Source organism: Periophthalmus magnuspinnatus, chromosome 9, assembly GCF_009829125.3.
Source record: "Periophthalmus magnuspinnatus isolate fPerMag1 chromosome 9, fPerMag1.2.pri, whole genome shotgun sequence".
NCBI lineage: Eukaryota > Metazoa > Chordata > Actinopteri > Gobiiformes > Gobiidae > Periophthalmus > Periophthalmus magnuspinnatus.
In genome coordinates this window covers 18,565,634-18,579,732 of record NC_047134.1, presented here as the reverse complement: position 1 = coordinate 18,579,732, position 14,099 = coordinate 18,565,634, and the positions used below count along the sequence as shown (strand labels likewise).

Here is a 14,099-nt window from a genome sequence, read left to right as displayed (position 1 = left end):
CAACATTTATTTTTATTTAATTCAATTTGATTTTATTTATTGATGTATAGGCTACATTCAAATGCAAAAAAACTCCTAAATATTTATGTAATATATGTGTATGGAAAATTTTATCATTGAACCACATTAAACTATAAACTAAATTAAAAAGCAGTGAACTATGTCTCATTCATCATAATCACATTAGTTTAATAAATAGAAATAAATTGAAATAAATTGCACAGACACACATCACCTTCTTTCCAGGCATGATTTATTGAAAACACACCAAATTTATACTCTACAAACCAGTATTTTTCCATTATGTTTAACAAGCGTAATATTTGCCTCTGGGTATTAGTAAAATTAACATAATACATTCTGTCACTGTGACATGGCCTCAGCTCACTACCGAACAATTTTTACTCCTCTAGAAAATCAAAACCAGTTTTTGAATGACTATCTTTTAAAATCTTTATCATACAATGTTATACAAGGCAGAAATTAGCCACCAACAGTCTAAACTACTTGGAGGGATGGGATAGGTGCGCCATTGGGATAACATGGGGATTATTTTAAAGGAATTTTTTTGATCTGACAGATGGTCAGAAGAGGATACATATTAGGGTAAGAGCTGTGATAGTTGAAAGGGAGGAATAACATTATATAAAACACATTTATTTTGATCTACTATGGAAAAGGTTAAGGCACGTGATAGGTACAAACACATCTGCTACTGAGTTGTACAGTAATTTTGACAATGTTGATTCAGAAATATCTACACAGGTAGGTTGGTTTGATTCATTGTGTGTCCATGTTTTCTTGGATTTTGTACATTTTTGTTGATGTACTATGTTGAGTGAATCCTTTGGTTGTGGCGCTGCTTTAGCAACTGTAATGATTTAACAAAATTCTTACCAAGGGACAGCACAGACTTTTGAGGACACATAAGAGGGGATACTTGGATTATAAATAGTATTCTTTTAAAACTCTGAAATTAAAATCGTATACATTTTTTGTTTACTGACTTTTTACCACGACGCACATCTTTGTAAACACTGTAAAATATGCAAGCTCCACAAAGTCACAAATAAAATGAAAATTCAGACTTTGATGCAGGCACATGCCGTTTGCCTATAAAAATGTTGCATGAGTGATTCAAACCGATTTGCCCTTATCTCATAGTTTGCAGTCTTATAAAATTAAGAGATCCAAAATGGCTGCCTTCATTAATTCCCAATACTATCCTCCTTTAGCTCTTTGTAAAAATATATATACTATGGCGGTTTCCTCTGTACAGTGTCCTTAAATTGGCCTCAAATACCATCTGACTCCTTTTAGCACACTAATGAGTTAATATCCAAATGACACCACGAAAACTGGCACTTGGAAAGAATATAATATAAACATTTGTACAATTGTTGTTTTTTTGTTTTTTTTTGTCATGCTCACAACAGAAACAACCTCTCTTAAGATGCACTGGTGATGAATTCAAAATGGTGGAGCAATAAGCCATGAAAACATTTCACAACAATGCCATCTTATCCATCCTGCTTCCAATGTTCTTATGTACTCTTCGCTGGCTTTGTTGAAGAAGCATAAAATTACAACACATTGGCTTATGAAAAACACATATAAACTTTTTTTTTTTCTTTTTTGACAATACAAAATATAAATAGGTGACACACATTTCTGGTTATTTGCTTGGTGAGGCTGTATCAAATGAGATGTGCTTTCCAAACAATGTATTATTAATATACAACTAAGAATTTTGCTTGTTTTTTGTCCTTAAATTTTGTGTATTTTTTCTCAATATACATCTATATAAAAACCCATCAAATAAGAAAAAAAAAACAAAACATTTTTTTAAAGAACAATCCATTTCCAGGGGAGATCAATGCCAAACCACTCTTGTCATAATCACTTATAAACAAATGTCTTATATCCTCTTACAATACAATTCATAGATACAAACCATGTTTTCACTTGCAGTTTTCTCAGTGAGGAAATCAGCTTGCTTGGCTTATGTCACAACTAAGCGCTTTTCCTTCTGAATTTTTAGATTTTATTTGATTTCAGACCAAATTATCTAACTTTGTGTCACTTCCTCCTCCTCTGTCTGAACTGCAACCTAGTCTCTGCTGATACAAGTCTCTTTGTCATTTAAGCAGCTTTTTCAAAACACAGTGAACCAAATTATTGACACTAAAATTGTGGAAATGCACATCTCCACTTTGCTATGGCTCGGTTTTACCATCTTTATCTCTCATTCAAATGTCCATTTCAAAACTCCAAACATTCATTGACTTTTCCCACATGCTCAAATTCTTGGCTTCAAAACAAATACAAAAGCTCAAGATCTGGAACAACTTTCTGTTTTCATTTCATTCATCTTCCCAACATAATATTTGCCTTCTTGTCCATCTCTTTGCACCTTCAAAGTTTATCACATTTCAGAACCGGCCTCAGTCCACTTGTTTGTAATGGTAGCGCTCCATAAGAGTCAACACTGTAAAAAAAAAAAATCACATGATGTCCAGTCCAGTGGGAATGTAGATATGAGAAAAGTAGTTGAAATTGTGGTCCTTTTTTCGTATTTTTTATGTTTTTTTCCCCCCAAAAGCAGGAGAATGCTGGCTGCTGCTGGGTAGTCGCAGTAGTGATTTTTATTTTTTTTTTCTCATTTATTTATTTATTTTTCTGTACAAAGTCTGACTCCGTGTGGCTTCTTGTGAAATGGCAGTGGTGATATGAGATTCTCCTCCAGACCGGATTCATGCTGGTTTCAGGTTAAGCCTGGATCAAAACAAGAAAGAAGCAATTAGAAAAGTTCGGCAAAGTTTGACAAAGTTGTAGTCCAAATCTCTGTCTCTTAAAGAAATTATGTGTTTTTAAGGATACACCAAAAGGGATTTCATTTATAGTAAGATAGAGAAACTGCATTTTTGTGCTGTGCCAGACTCAGTCCTTGTTATCTTGACCCACGTCATCAGATATAGAATACTCCCTACAACAGGGTCTCTGTGTCCCGGGTCCTGTCCTGATGGTAAACAATCTTCTACTTTACATTACAACTGCCTCATGCCTCTTCTTCCTCTCAGATTATTTCAGTTTACTCATAATAAAAGCCAAACATGTAAAAAGAAAAAAATACCAGTTTGTTTAATAATAAATAAATAATTTGAAATATTTCAAAACTCTATATAAATCCCTTTAGGCTTTGCTACATGGAGAAATTTCAGTTTGTACGAACAATTTGGAACTATCTTGTATGATTGAGCTTTGTTTAGCACACTTGCAATCGCACAACATTTCCTCTATTACTGGATACAGTGTACACATGTAGATTTGGACTACAACTGACAAGTCAAACATACAAATATATTCACAGATGTCATTACACATGGAAATGAGAAACAGCCAGACAGATGCACTAAACGACGTGACATCTACTTACCTGTTGTCTCATTTCAGTAATTACCCACTATAAATGATATTTCAAACTAAACCTGAGGGAACAATACAGAGGTAATGCACTTCTACAATGGCATGAATGAAGAGGCAGCACTAAATCATGGCAAAGATAAAGACGTGATGATGAGGTAGGTAGGTACGACAGAGGCACAAGGAGTTATGACAACAGCTGAGGCACACCCAGAAGAGTCTGCGGGTTAGGGCTGTTAGTGAAACATCCCTTAAGGAAAATGTTGAATGTTTTCATGGCCCAAAAGAAGTGTTGTTCAAAAGGTGTGTTAAGAGGATAATATTCTTCTTTTTTTTTTACACTTCTCAAATAAAGAAGCCAACAAAAGCAATTAGGGAGAATTTACCACTGCTCCATTCAGTGCAATTATGACCAACTCAACTTTAATCACTACTGACACTGCAAAAGAAAAATTCAATTGTTTTAGAGAAAGTTTTAGAGAAAAGACGTTTCGCTGCTCATTCAAACTGCTTCTTGCTGATTGCTGGTGAACACTGTCTGGAGCTAAATATACTGAAAGACACCTATTTATGTAGTTCAGATAGATATAGGACTGCACTACCACCATTACTACTCTTTTTGTGAAAAGTGAAGTTTGATTTTGCAGTTTTTTTTTGTTATTAACAGCAGTCTGCTCTTCTTGCACAGTGTTGTGTTAGATTATAGTCTATTTTTAATATTATTAGCTACTCATCTTTATTTTTGTTTGCATATTTCTATTCCCCTGCTGTTCATAAACTGTGTTCCCAACTAAATTTCCACATTTTGAACAGATAACGAATCTCTTATCTTTATATAATCTTACCACCAAAGCTAAACTATGTAAAAATAAGAAAAATAGATTAAAGGTAACATTTTCAAACTGTATTTTACGATCACAGTATATTTGCATTGGTTTATATTCAGCTCTTGATGTATATTGCAAACTTATGAGTGGGCATACATTATTCATCATCTCGCTCTGACCCAGGGAAACTAACGTGCGATGGAATAGATTTTATATGTGACTCGGTGTGCTTATATTTGTCTTTGCTGCTACTGCTTTTCATTGGGAAATAACTCGGTCCCTGGAGGATCCACTTTGGAGTGCACTAGAACGATTCCCCTTCATCATTTACCACCAATTTCTGCAAAGTCTGTCAAGGGGAGGCAGCGACTGAGGCTCGGCATACATTTCAATCAGAATGTGCTGTGGCGTCGTGAGTTGAAAACAAATGTCATTGTTGATTTCAGTGTGATAGGCTTACATAGTAAATATATCGGCGTAGCTTTTGACAACTTGTTGGCATTTGGCTTTAAAATACAGCACCAATGTAGCTGCAATCTTCAATCTCTATCTATTTTAGAAGTGCAGATTAGAGACACAAATAATTTACAAGGCGTCGTCATGGAAACTGATTTTTATTACAAGATTACAACACTACTGTGCATGGACTTGTGCTTGAAGACTTTGTACTTTTCCAGTGGACATTATGAGCCATAGAAAAAGTCTGCGTTGGCCAGATTTCATGAACGTAGGGCTGGGCGATGACTTGACTGAGCCTCAATCTCAATTTAAAGTCAATTAATTTCCCTAAATTTCTATAAATCATTCATTTATTTATTCGTTTATAGTGTCTGCCTAAACCAAATATGCATGTGTGTAATTGTGAATGGGTGAATTGTGAATATGAAGATACAAAAACGCAATGCAAACATGACCTTTAAAATAATCTTTGTTGCTTTCAGTGGTGATGGATTTTTCGGGGGGGGCAGACACTGACTGATCTGGGTGTAGCGAGGTGGTGCATAATCGTGACACAAGCAGACAGGGTGAACAAACAAACTACAAACTAAAGTGATGTGAAACTGAATCAACTCGGGTGCCATGTTCTTGACCTACCAGGCATGCACTTAGACCCAGGAGTCTACAGGCTGTGGCTTAACATCGCACGCGTCCACCAGACTGACCGCAGGCCTGTTACTCCTGATATAGTGCTTCCTATTTGTGTCATTCTGTGGCAAGCGTTATCGACAGAAACCACAAAAACAGCAAAACAAAAAGGGGAGAAAAGTCATTACATTTGACCGGTATTTTCTTTTTTTCAGACATGCACCTAGGATCAAAGAAGCCAGTGTTAGAGAAAGCTTGGAGACACACCATAGTGATTATAGAGACATGCAAAAGAAAGAGGGAGAGAGAAAAAAAGAGTAGATTTAACAGCTAAGTGGCATTCAAAGCACACTGAGCACCTCCGGCAAGTACAGATGGCAGAGTCGGTAACGCTAGGAGGCCTGTGCTCTCCAAAGACCACAGCAAACTGTTCACTCTCATTGTTCCTGGCAGGGTTTACTGGCTAGAGAAAACTTCCTGCTTAGAACAAATATATCTGCAGCTCTAAAGTGTCACAGTATCTCTATGGTTGTGTTTTGCCATTTAGAAGAAGAATTAAATCCTGTGTTTATGACAGAATGTATTACATATATATAACTGGCCAGCCTAGTGTAGAAAATAATCACTTGTCGATAACTTTTGAGGGGATCACAAATAATATCTAATGGTGTTTTTGAATCTCAAATTGTACTTTTCTCTGTTACTGTCCAAACTGTCCATCCAATTGCATTAGAACTGAAGTAGGAAGCAACATTTGTAGATTTGAAAAGTTCATGTAATCCCACAATAATACGTGGTGTTGTATTAACTTGTCATGTGCGGTCTTGCCATGTATTAACCATCGTCTCACTTTAAGCACTATTTCAATGAGTTCTATGCATTTGGAAACACTTGTAACCACCTAACAGCCTGCAGAAAAGTGTCTTGTTGGCGCTTTTACTCTCTTTATACTCTTAAGGTTAAGGTTTAATCAATGATAAGCTAAAGATCAAATACAGAGCTTTATGTCTTCAACAGTAGTGCAGTTAGCAGCAAATATCTCATAAATCCGTCTATCAGTAATCTCCTGTGTACACTTCTGACCTTGCTGGAGATTTTAGCTCTGAAAGCGTCATTCAAAACAGCTCATATCCTCAGCTGTATTGATCTTGACCTAATAAACCAGCCAAAGAGCCCTTTATAGTTAAATAACTCAAGGTAGTGTCCTCGGAGGCCATTATCCTGTGACTTCTCTTTGAGGCTAGATTACGAGTTAGACGACAAACAAACAAACTCTGGCTCTTGGTCTGAAGCAGCTGTGTAATCAACCCGACGGGCACTCGATAAGGCACTCCAATGTTCAATGCCATGCCAAGGGTCGTCTTCATGAGGAGCTTTTGGTTGGCGGTCCTTTTAATCACTCCCAGTTTAATTACTTTGTAGACGCCAACAGCAAACGTCCCATTATCGAGAGTCTCTCAGATCTGGAGCAGACCAAAGTGCTGAACACATTAGCCCAGAATGACAACTTCCAGCCTCTGTAGAGCGTGGAGAGGATTAAAGGGCCTTTAATGATGAGACCCCCATAGTGTGTCAGTGTGAGGGCATGGGAGGGATGTACCATATAGTTAGATTGGATATAACCATTGATACCACTAATACGGTTACAACTTTTAACTTCAAATGGTACAAAAGCTGACAACAGGATACACTGGTTGAAAAGAGCATTCTGACTTAGGCTGTGTGCACCTATGGCACAACAAAACCTGGTATTGGATATTGCCGATGATACTGAAAAATTTGATGGATTCGATTACTGTACATCACATGAATTTGTAGGTCGAAACAGGATATCGGCTGAATCAATATTTGGAAGCCGATATCCTGGTTAGGACCTATAAATTTACGTAATAAGACAATTTACTGGTTGTAGTCGGCCCAGAAAGTCTCATAATCTTAGAATTTTGATTTATAAGAAGTTAGTTGAGAAATAAGTAACAGCTACATAACACATTTGGACCAGTTCTGTCTTATTTTATTTTTGTTTTAAGGAAATAAATGCTGTTTTCAGTCTCTTTCAGTGCACTGGTATGGGTTAATATCGGTTATTGGAAGTTACTTAAAGCTATCGTATTGGAATTGTATTGGAACTGAACTGAAAAAGCTGAATCGGTTCATCCCTGGTAATTGCAACTCATTTTAGCAAACAAAAGTAAAATCACACCATAAAGCGTAATTTATGCATCTGAAAATATCGGTAACTGTGAACACAACATAACAACAGTAAAATTAATATTTGATTTGATAATTTTCCTGTCTATGTTAGGAGTGACAAATTCACTTAGCACATGAATGTCTCCCACCTCTTTTGTTCATGATATACACATCGCACAAGGAGAGAAAGTTCCAAAGAAAGAAGACCATTCTTTGAGATGTCATTATCTTGGCCCTATAACAAGAGAGAACTGTCTGTACCTTCAGAGGCTCCCGTTCTGTCATGTCCGCCGATCCATCGTTCCTATATTTGCACTCTTTGTCTCGGTGGTCAATGGTGGTGTAGCCGTCTAATGAGGATAGAGAAGAGAGCTCTAGTTAGTGTATGTAAAAATGACCCTCGCTGTGGTGGATCGGACATGGGTGAAATAATGACAAAGCAGCAGCATCTGTCGGCTTTGTGAACAGTTTTTCATTTCTGTATAGTCTAAACAGACTGAAAATAAGGTTTTATAAGCACCGTATGTGACCTTGTCCCCATTAAACATCTTGAAAAGCACTTGAGTTCAAATGCGGCTGTGTGAAAAAGATTAAATTAAAAGTAAATGTCTGAAAATGACTAGTCCTCCTTTTACGACTAAAGTGCGTTATGAATTTATTCAGTGAGAACACATCTGAAAGTGAGATGAATTGCAGAATATTTTAACATCTTGTGTGTTTCGAGTACCCTTAAACTGAAGTTTCTTACTAATCTGAAGTCTAGTTTCTCCTTTTAGCACATGATAAACTTTGTAAGCTGTTTACAGTGTGTACCTATAAGCAAAACTAACCCTTCTATGGTGTGTAGGGTAACATATGTTCATATCCATTTCTAATTTGGGCTAAATGTATCCAAGTTCATGCTGAATTATACTGTACACGCAGACTATTGTAGCTATATTGCACTGAAAAGCAGAACTTCAAACTGTCGCCTTGAAATGTGGGGAAAAACAGCTTTGGGTTATAATGTGTAATTTTCTTTTTGAGATGTAAAAAGTTGATCGAAATAAATAAAAAAAAAAAAACACAGGGCAAAACATGACCTTACTGTCACTGCTATAATTTTGCTAACATAAGTAAAATATAAAAATTTACACTACAAAGACTGTTGTTTGTGGTATTAAAGTGTGCTATACTGATCCACCCCCACAATCTCTTTAAGAGGGCCCGGCTTAATGAACAAACAACTTGTCGAAAGAGGGGTCTTGTATCAAACATCAAAGCACAACATGTCTGAAAATGTAAAGTACAACCACGATAGAAGACGGGAGAGAAAAACAATTGGCTTTTAAAACAGGATGAATAATCTAGGGAGCTACTATATACTGGAAAGAGATCAGAAATGAGTTTTTGGCAAGCGCAGTGTTACCTGGCCAAACTAATGTATAGGTCTTTTATCATCATTGCCACATTTCCTGGGGTTTAGAAAGCATTTTAGTGCCATTTGTACAACAGCAGCAAATACAAAATTGTGCCAAAAAAATCCCACAGCTTTCCAGGTAATGATTCTGGGCCAGGGACTGAATAATGCAAAATTAGAGTGGGCTGGAGTGTGTAGTATGTAAGGGGGTAAAAAGAGGCAGTGCTCCAAGATTCAAAGCATTGAAACTGCTGCTGTGCTATTGACTCCTCTGTCAGGAAGATGTTTGATAGTCGGCCAAACCACTTCAAGTAGCTTTCCCTCCCCCAGCCTCTGTATATTGCTGCTGCTGCTGTGGGAGGGTAAGGCTTAAGTTGTATAACATGCAAAGTGTGATTGCAGTGGGATTTACTTTCACTTTTCAATGAGATAATTTCATATATTTGACCCAGTTACATCAAACTTATCATCATAACTTTATTTGCTCTATGTCAGTTTTCTGGTTTCCTGCTTGTCTTAATGGAGCTGGTATTTGCCTGGAAACATTAAACGTATTTATGCGAGGAGACAAGCAGGTGGAACTATCAGGCAAAGCTACAGGTCAGATCCATGGAGAGGCGATCGCATTCACAGTAAGTATGCTGTTGCAGTATGTTTTGAGCTTTGTTATTTTTATTTTTGAGCAATAAAAATGTATGAATGGATAAATGCAAAATAGATAAGTTTAATGCCATACTGTAGAACATACGTGGTGTACCCCCAATCAAAAATGTTACATAGTGCAGCTTTTAATATTGAAAAGAGGCACGTACAACTGTTCTAAAATGTAATATAATGCAACAAACCTTGGTTCTTCTCCATTAGTGGCAAAGTGGTGTCATCATAGCCTGTTCTGCCATTTTTTGTTGCTTTTGGGGTTGCGGTCACTGTAGGCTATCAGACAAAAGAGACAGTAAAACAAGAGGATGTTTTATTCTGCATAGCAATTCATAAATAACAATAATCGTTTGCGTTGGTTACCTGGAAGTGGCTTTTGTTCCACCCATCCTTGGTCAGCGCGTTTCTCAGCTCCTTGTAACTCCAAACCGTCTGTAGAACATGGGAAGCTGCTTTTGTTTCACGAGACGATTGGCTGAAATTTGGAGAGACAAAAAATAAGAATTACATGTCTGGAAGCCTCATACAAATGCATCAGTCATTATTATGAGTAGCTAAAGGGTCTGTTTTTTAATTCATAACTTGATGAGCGCACATCCTTCCTTTTATTCTCTACCTCTAAGCCACCAATTACACATGGGATAGTGCAGAGTTCAAAGACAGCAATTTTGAGAAGGATGTTACACTGCTATTTTTATGTGTGTGCAGTTTCATATTGTGTGGGTTAAGGTTAAAGGTTAAGGTACACTTTATTGTCCCCGTAGGGAAATTTGTCCTCTGTATTTGATCCATCTCTGGGGCTCATCTCTCATCAGATCTTGAGCTCGGCTTGGTTGGGACTATCTTATCTGGAGGATTTTATCTATTGTGCATGTTTTGAGCACCCAATTCATATCTTAATTTGAGCACAAAACACCTGCTAGTTTTTCTTATCAGACTATGGAGAAGGAAAACATCAAAAGCATAAGCAGCCCAGTTCACAATGCCCTCTGGTTGTAAAGGCCATGTTAATTAATGGATAATGTGTGGGCTCAGGCTTGTAAGCATATAGTATTATAGAAGCCATTAGAGACACATTACATTATCCTCCATGAATACTGATAATGCCAGATCATAATGCAAATGGAATTCAAGGTCAAACACTAATTATGACTGATACTATGTTTCTGAAGTATGCCTATTCTACTGCTCCATTTAGCATATACATGGTCCATATGGTTCACACTATGACTTATGGCTTGTTTGACAGTACAGCATAAATAAGTGAAAATGAATCCAATCATCTGACTACAGGTTATATCTATACACGTAAAACATTATGGAATTATCCCCTAGCTCTGATGCAGTCTCAAAAATCATAAATCCACTCATTTGCAGAAATTCATCTGTTAACACGCGAAATGTAACGTCTAATAGTCTAATCACTCAACAGCAAGTAGCCTATCCTAGCATAATCAAGATTTAAGCGCTTTTATAATGTATTAATAGTGATTTTGTTGTACCGTATAGTGGCTGCCTAAAATAAAGTTGATAATTGAAACGTCCATAACAGAGAAAACATCCATAACTGAAGATCACCTTGTCCTGTTGATAGCCACTAGCTTCTCGATGGCTTGTGCTTGAATGAGAGAACGGGCGTTTTCAGAGCTGTCTGTCACAATCTCGTGGATGGTGTTGAGTATGGCCACCACAGTGTCTTCCTCCAGGTTTTTGGCTGGCCTTTGCTGACCGCTGGGCAGGTTACTCACTAAGTCCCGCATGGCATAGCTTCCTGTAAATGTAATAGTGCATTTTAGGAAAGGCCAAGGGAAATAAAATGTTCTGTGGTCAGTTTGTGATATCTAGTTGCTTTATATTTCTTTATTTGAATTGTTTGTATTTTTGTGTGTTTACAGCTCAAACATGTGTGATGTTCCTTTTGTGATAAAGGTTCTAGTACCTTTTAACATATAAAATAAATATGAATGAACCACTTCAGCTCTGTTTTTACCTATCAGGTCCTTGTTGCGCCGGTCAATAGAGAGATTCCGTAGAGCGATGGCCACAGCACGGACCACTTTGTCTGAGTCGGAGCGCAGCAGCTCCACCAGGATGGGCAGACCTTTCTCCTTACGAACTGTGGCACGGATGTAGTTGGACCACTGTAAAATACAAGGGCATTGATGACATCTGGATGTCTTTTAAAAACAGCAGTTTTGTACCTCAGGAAGTCAGTTAAACAGAAGAGTATGTCGCCAGAAACATCCTGTTTGACATTCTCACAGATGTACTGATTTCTACCTTGAGAGCTGCCCAATCTGACCTCATCCATTTGCTTAGAACCACTGGGAATGCTCCACAGAGAAGTCCAGGTCAAGAGCTTGACATTAGCAGAGGTGAGGGAGATTATTTTTAGTAATGGCACACACCCCTCATTCAGATCTGTACTTCACCGTATTACACAGAGGGGCTTTACAAGAACATGATATAATAATTTGTCTCAATTTAAACTCACTACATTTGACTTCTCATTTGTATGTAACATGAAACATTAAGTGTGACATAAAAGAGCTTCTCTTCTGAGCAACTGCACCCCCGGAGATGTAATTAGACAGCAATATACACAATCGCACCACAAGATGGCAGTGGTAAGCCTTGGATATGTTACTGGTTTTAACCCTGAGCAGTGGGGAAGAAAGCTCAAATGTCCTCAGGGGGACCAGGTCTGCTTTTGTCCTACTCCAGACAAAACTGACTGATGCACCTACCGCTCGTGGGACACAGCACATATTCTGATCACCTCAAACCCCAAAATACACCAGCCAGAGAAGGCATCCTTTCAAAACAGCTCCTTAACCGAAAATCACTACTACTGAATTATTCAGGCTCTAAATGTGAGATTCAAGAGTTGCTGGACCACTTTTAGTACTCACAGGCTGCAGTGAGCGAGCCGAGTGAAGCCAGAACCCAAAACACTGACGAATGTGTTTACAGTGTGACACATGGGTGTGAGAAGACGTGTGGTGGTGATAATGCTGCTGCCGCCTGAATACAGCCAGCTCACTGAAAAACAGAAGTGACCACTCACTCGTGCCTGAGGTGCAAAGTGAGAACTGCAATCTGACAGCTCGGCTGCCCTGTTGATCATTCACTACTGCCTGACTATGAGACAGCAGTACCAGGCTTCCCTAATTGGAATAAATCGGTGCTGTAGCTCCCATACCATCGCTCAGCAGTACACATCCACAGAGGGGAGAGAGGGGAGCTAACCCTGAGCTAATCCTGTAATTGCACCAAAACTACAGAGTCCAGGGGGACTGACCAAGGCTTCAGGATTAACTAATAAATCTACTAAACGTCATTTCCTTTGCCATTAGTAAAAGTGCCTGATCCAATTGTACTACTTAATATTCAAATGTAATCACATAAAGGGTGCATAATTGAAATGTGCATCCCATTAAAGTTTGCATTTTTTTTGTTGCCGTTATTATTAATAATAATATAATATAATAATAATATAATGTATTTTGTAATTATGGAAATATAATGATTCTGAATGCCCCAGTTAGTGACATTATGTAAAGTTCAAGTTGTTCACTTCTATTGCAAGAATGTTACATAAACGAAGAAGATGGGCTAAGATCCTGTGTCAACCAAGGTCACACAGGCAGTAAACAGAATAGCATGATTCAACAACAGAACATAGTTTTAAAACTTAGTGCATTAAATAAACAGTGAACGTTTTGAGTTGAAATTCTCTAAAAAGTGGAATTTTGATTATAATTATACCAAAATACTGAGTATAAAGAAATATGACAACACTATATAAAACTGGGCACATAAATCCTAATATCAGCATGTTGCTTAAACTGAATGCATGTGCTGTCCCTTCCCCACACTCACGGTCCACTGCCCCGCGCTAAGGTTTTGTAGAGCCCCCGCGGCGGCCTCCAGGGTGTTGTAGTTCTGGCTCTCGGTCAGCAGGGACAGGTAGAGGCGCACCACTTCGGGCTGATACAGCAGCTCAAAGCCTGCAGGGAAAAGCAAACATACTGGTCAGGTACAGGCAGAGACACACGGCCAATTAGACAAACTAGGAGCACCCAAAGGAGTTCATCTCACACCGTAGTAACTGATTGGGTACACTGGAGGAAGACAGAAGATTGATTCAACATATGTGCAAAAAATGTGAAGATACTGCATAAAATGTAAATATATATTTAAAAAAATAGTCATAGTCAGAACATTCTTTATGCAAATATGTTCAAAAATATTTCAAAGTGAGTCTATTCTAAGTTTTCTTGATTCATGCTAATGATTTCTAGTAAAGAGTAATGATAACATATGTAACTGTAAAAATCCCCACTCAAAATATGACATTTTAGTGTATACATTGCTCATACTTATGTTAATTTTATGATTATTTGTGATTATTTATGTTTTGATTTGTGTGATTTTAATGTCTTTCTTGTTTTGCAAAGCAGTTTGAATTACTTTGTGTACAAATTGTGCTATACAAATAAACTTGCTTTGCT

General features: G+C 37.6%; 1 protein-coding gene across 9 annotated transcripts in view; it reads right to left on the bottom strand.

The window, feature by feature from the left end:
• Window positions 1-236: 236 nt before the first annotated feature.
• The window catches only part of arvcfb (ARVCF delta catenin family member b), a 242,411-nt gene continuing 228,548 nt past the window's right edge, over window positions 237-14,099 (bottom strand). For 7 of the 9 annotated variants that reach the window (XM_055224502.1, XM_055224504.1, XM_055224499.1 and 4 more), the window contains 7 exons: window positions 13,468-13,595; window positions 11,576-11,726; window positions 11,164-11,356; window positions 9,949-10,060; window positions 9,774-9,861; window positions 7,791-7,879; window positions 5,264-5,458 (listed from right to left, as the gene is read on the bottom strand). In XM_055224502.1, coding sequence (XP_055080477.1) covers window positions 5,357-5,458; window positions 7,791-7,879; window positions 9,774-9,861; window positions 9,949-10,060; window positions 11,164-11,356; window positions 11,576-11,726; window positions 13,468-13,595 — 863 coding nt within the window. In that variant the 3' untranslated portion in view covers window positions 5,264-5,356. Of the gene's footprint in view, window positions 2,776-5,263; window positions 5,459-7,790; window positions 7,880-9,773; window positions 9,862-9,948; window positions 10,061-11,163; window positions 11,357-11,575; window positions 11,727-13,467; window positions 13,596-14,099 lie in introns of those variants that run through there. The other 2 variants (XM_055224501.1, XM_055224506.1) reach the window with 1 other exon arrangement.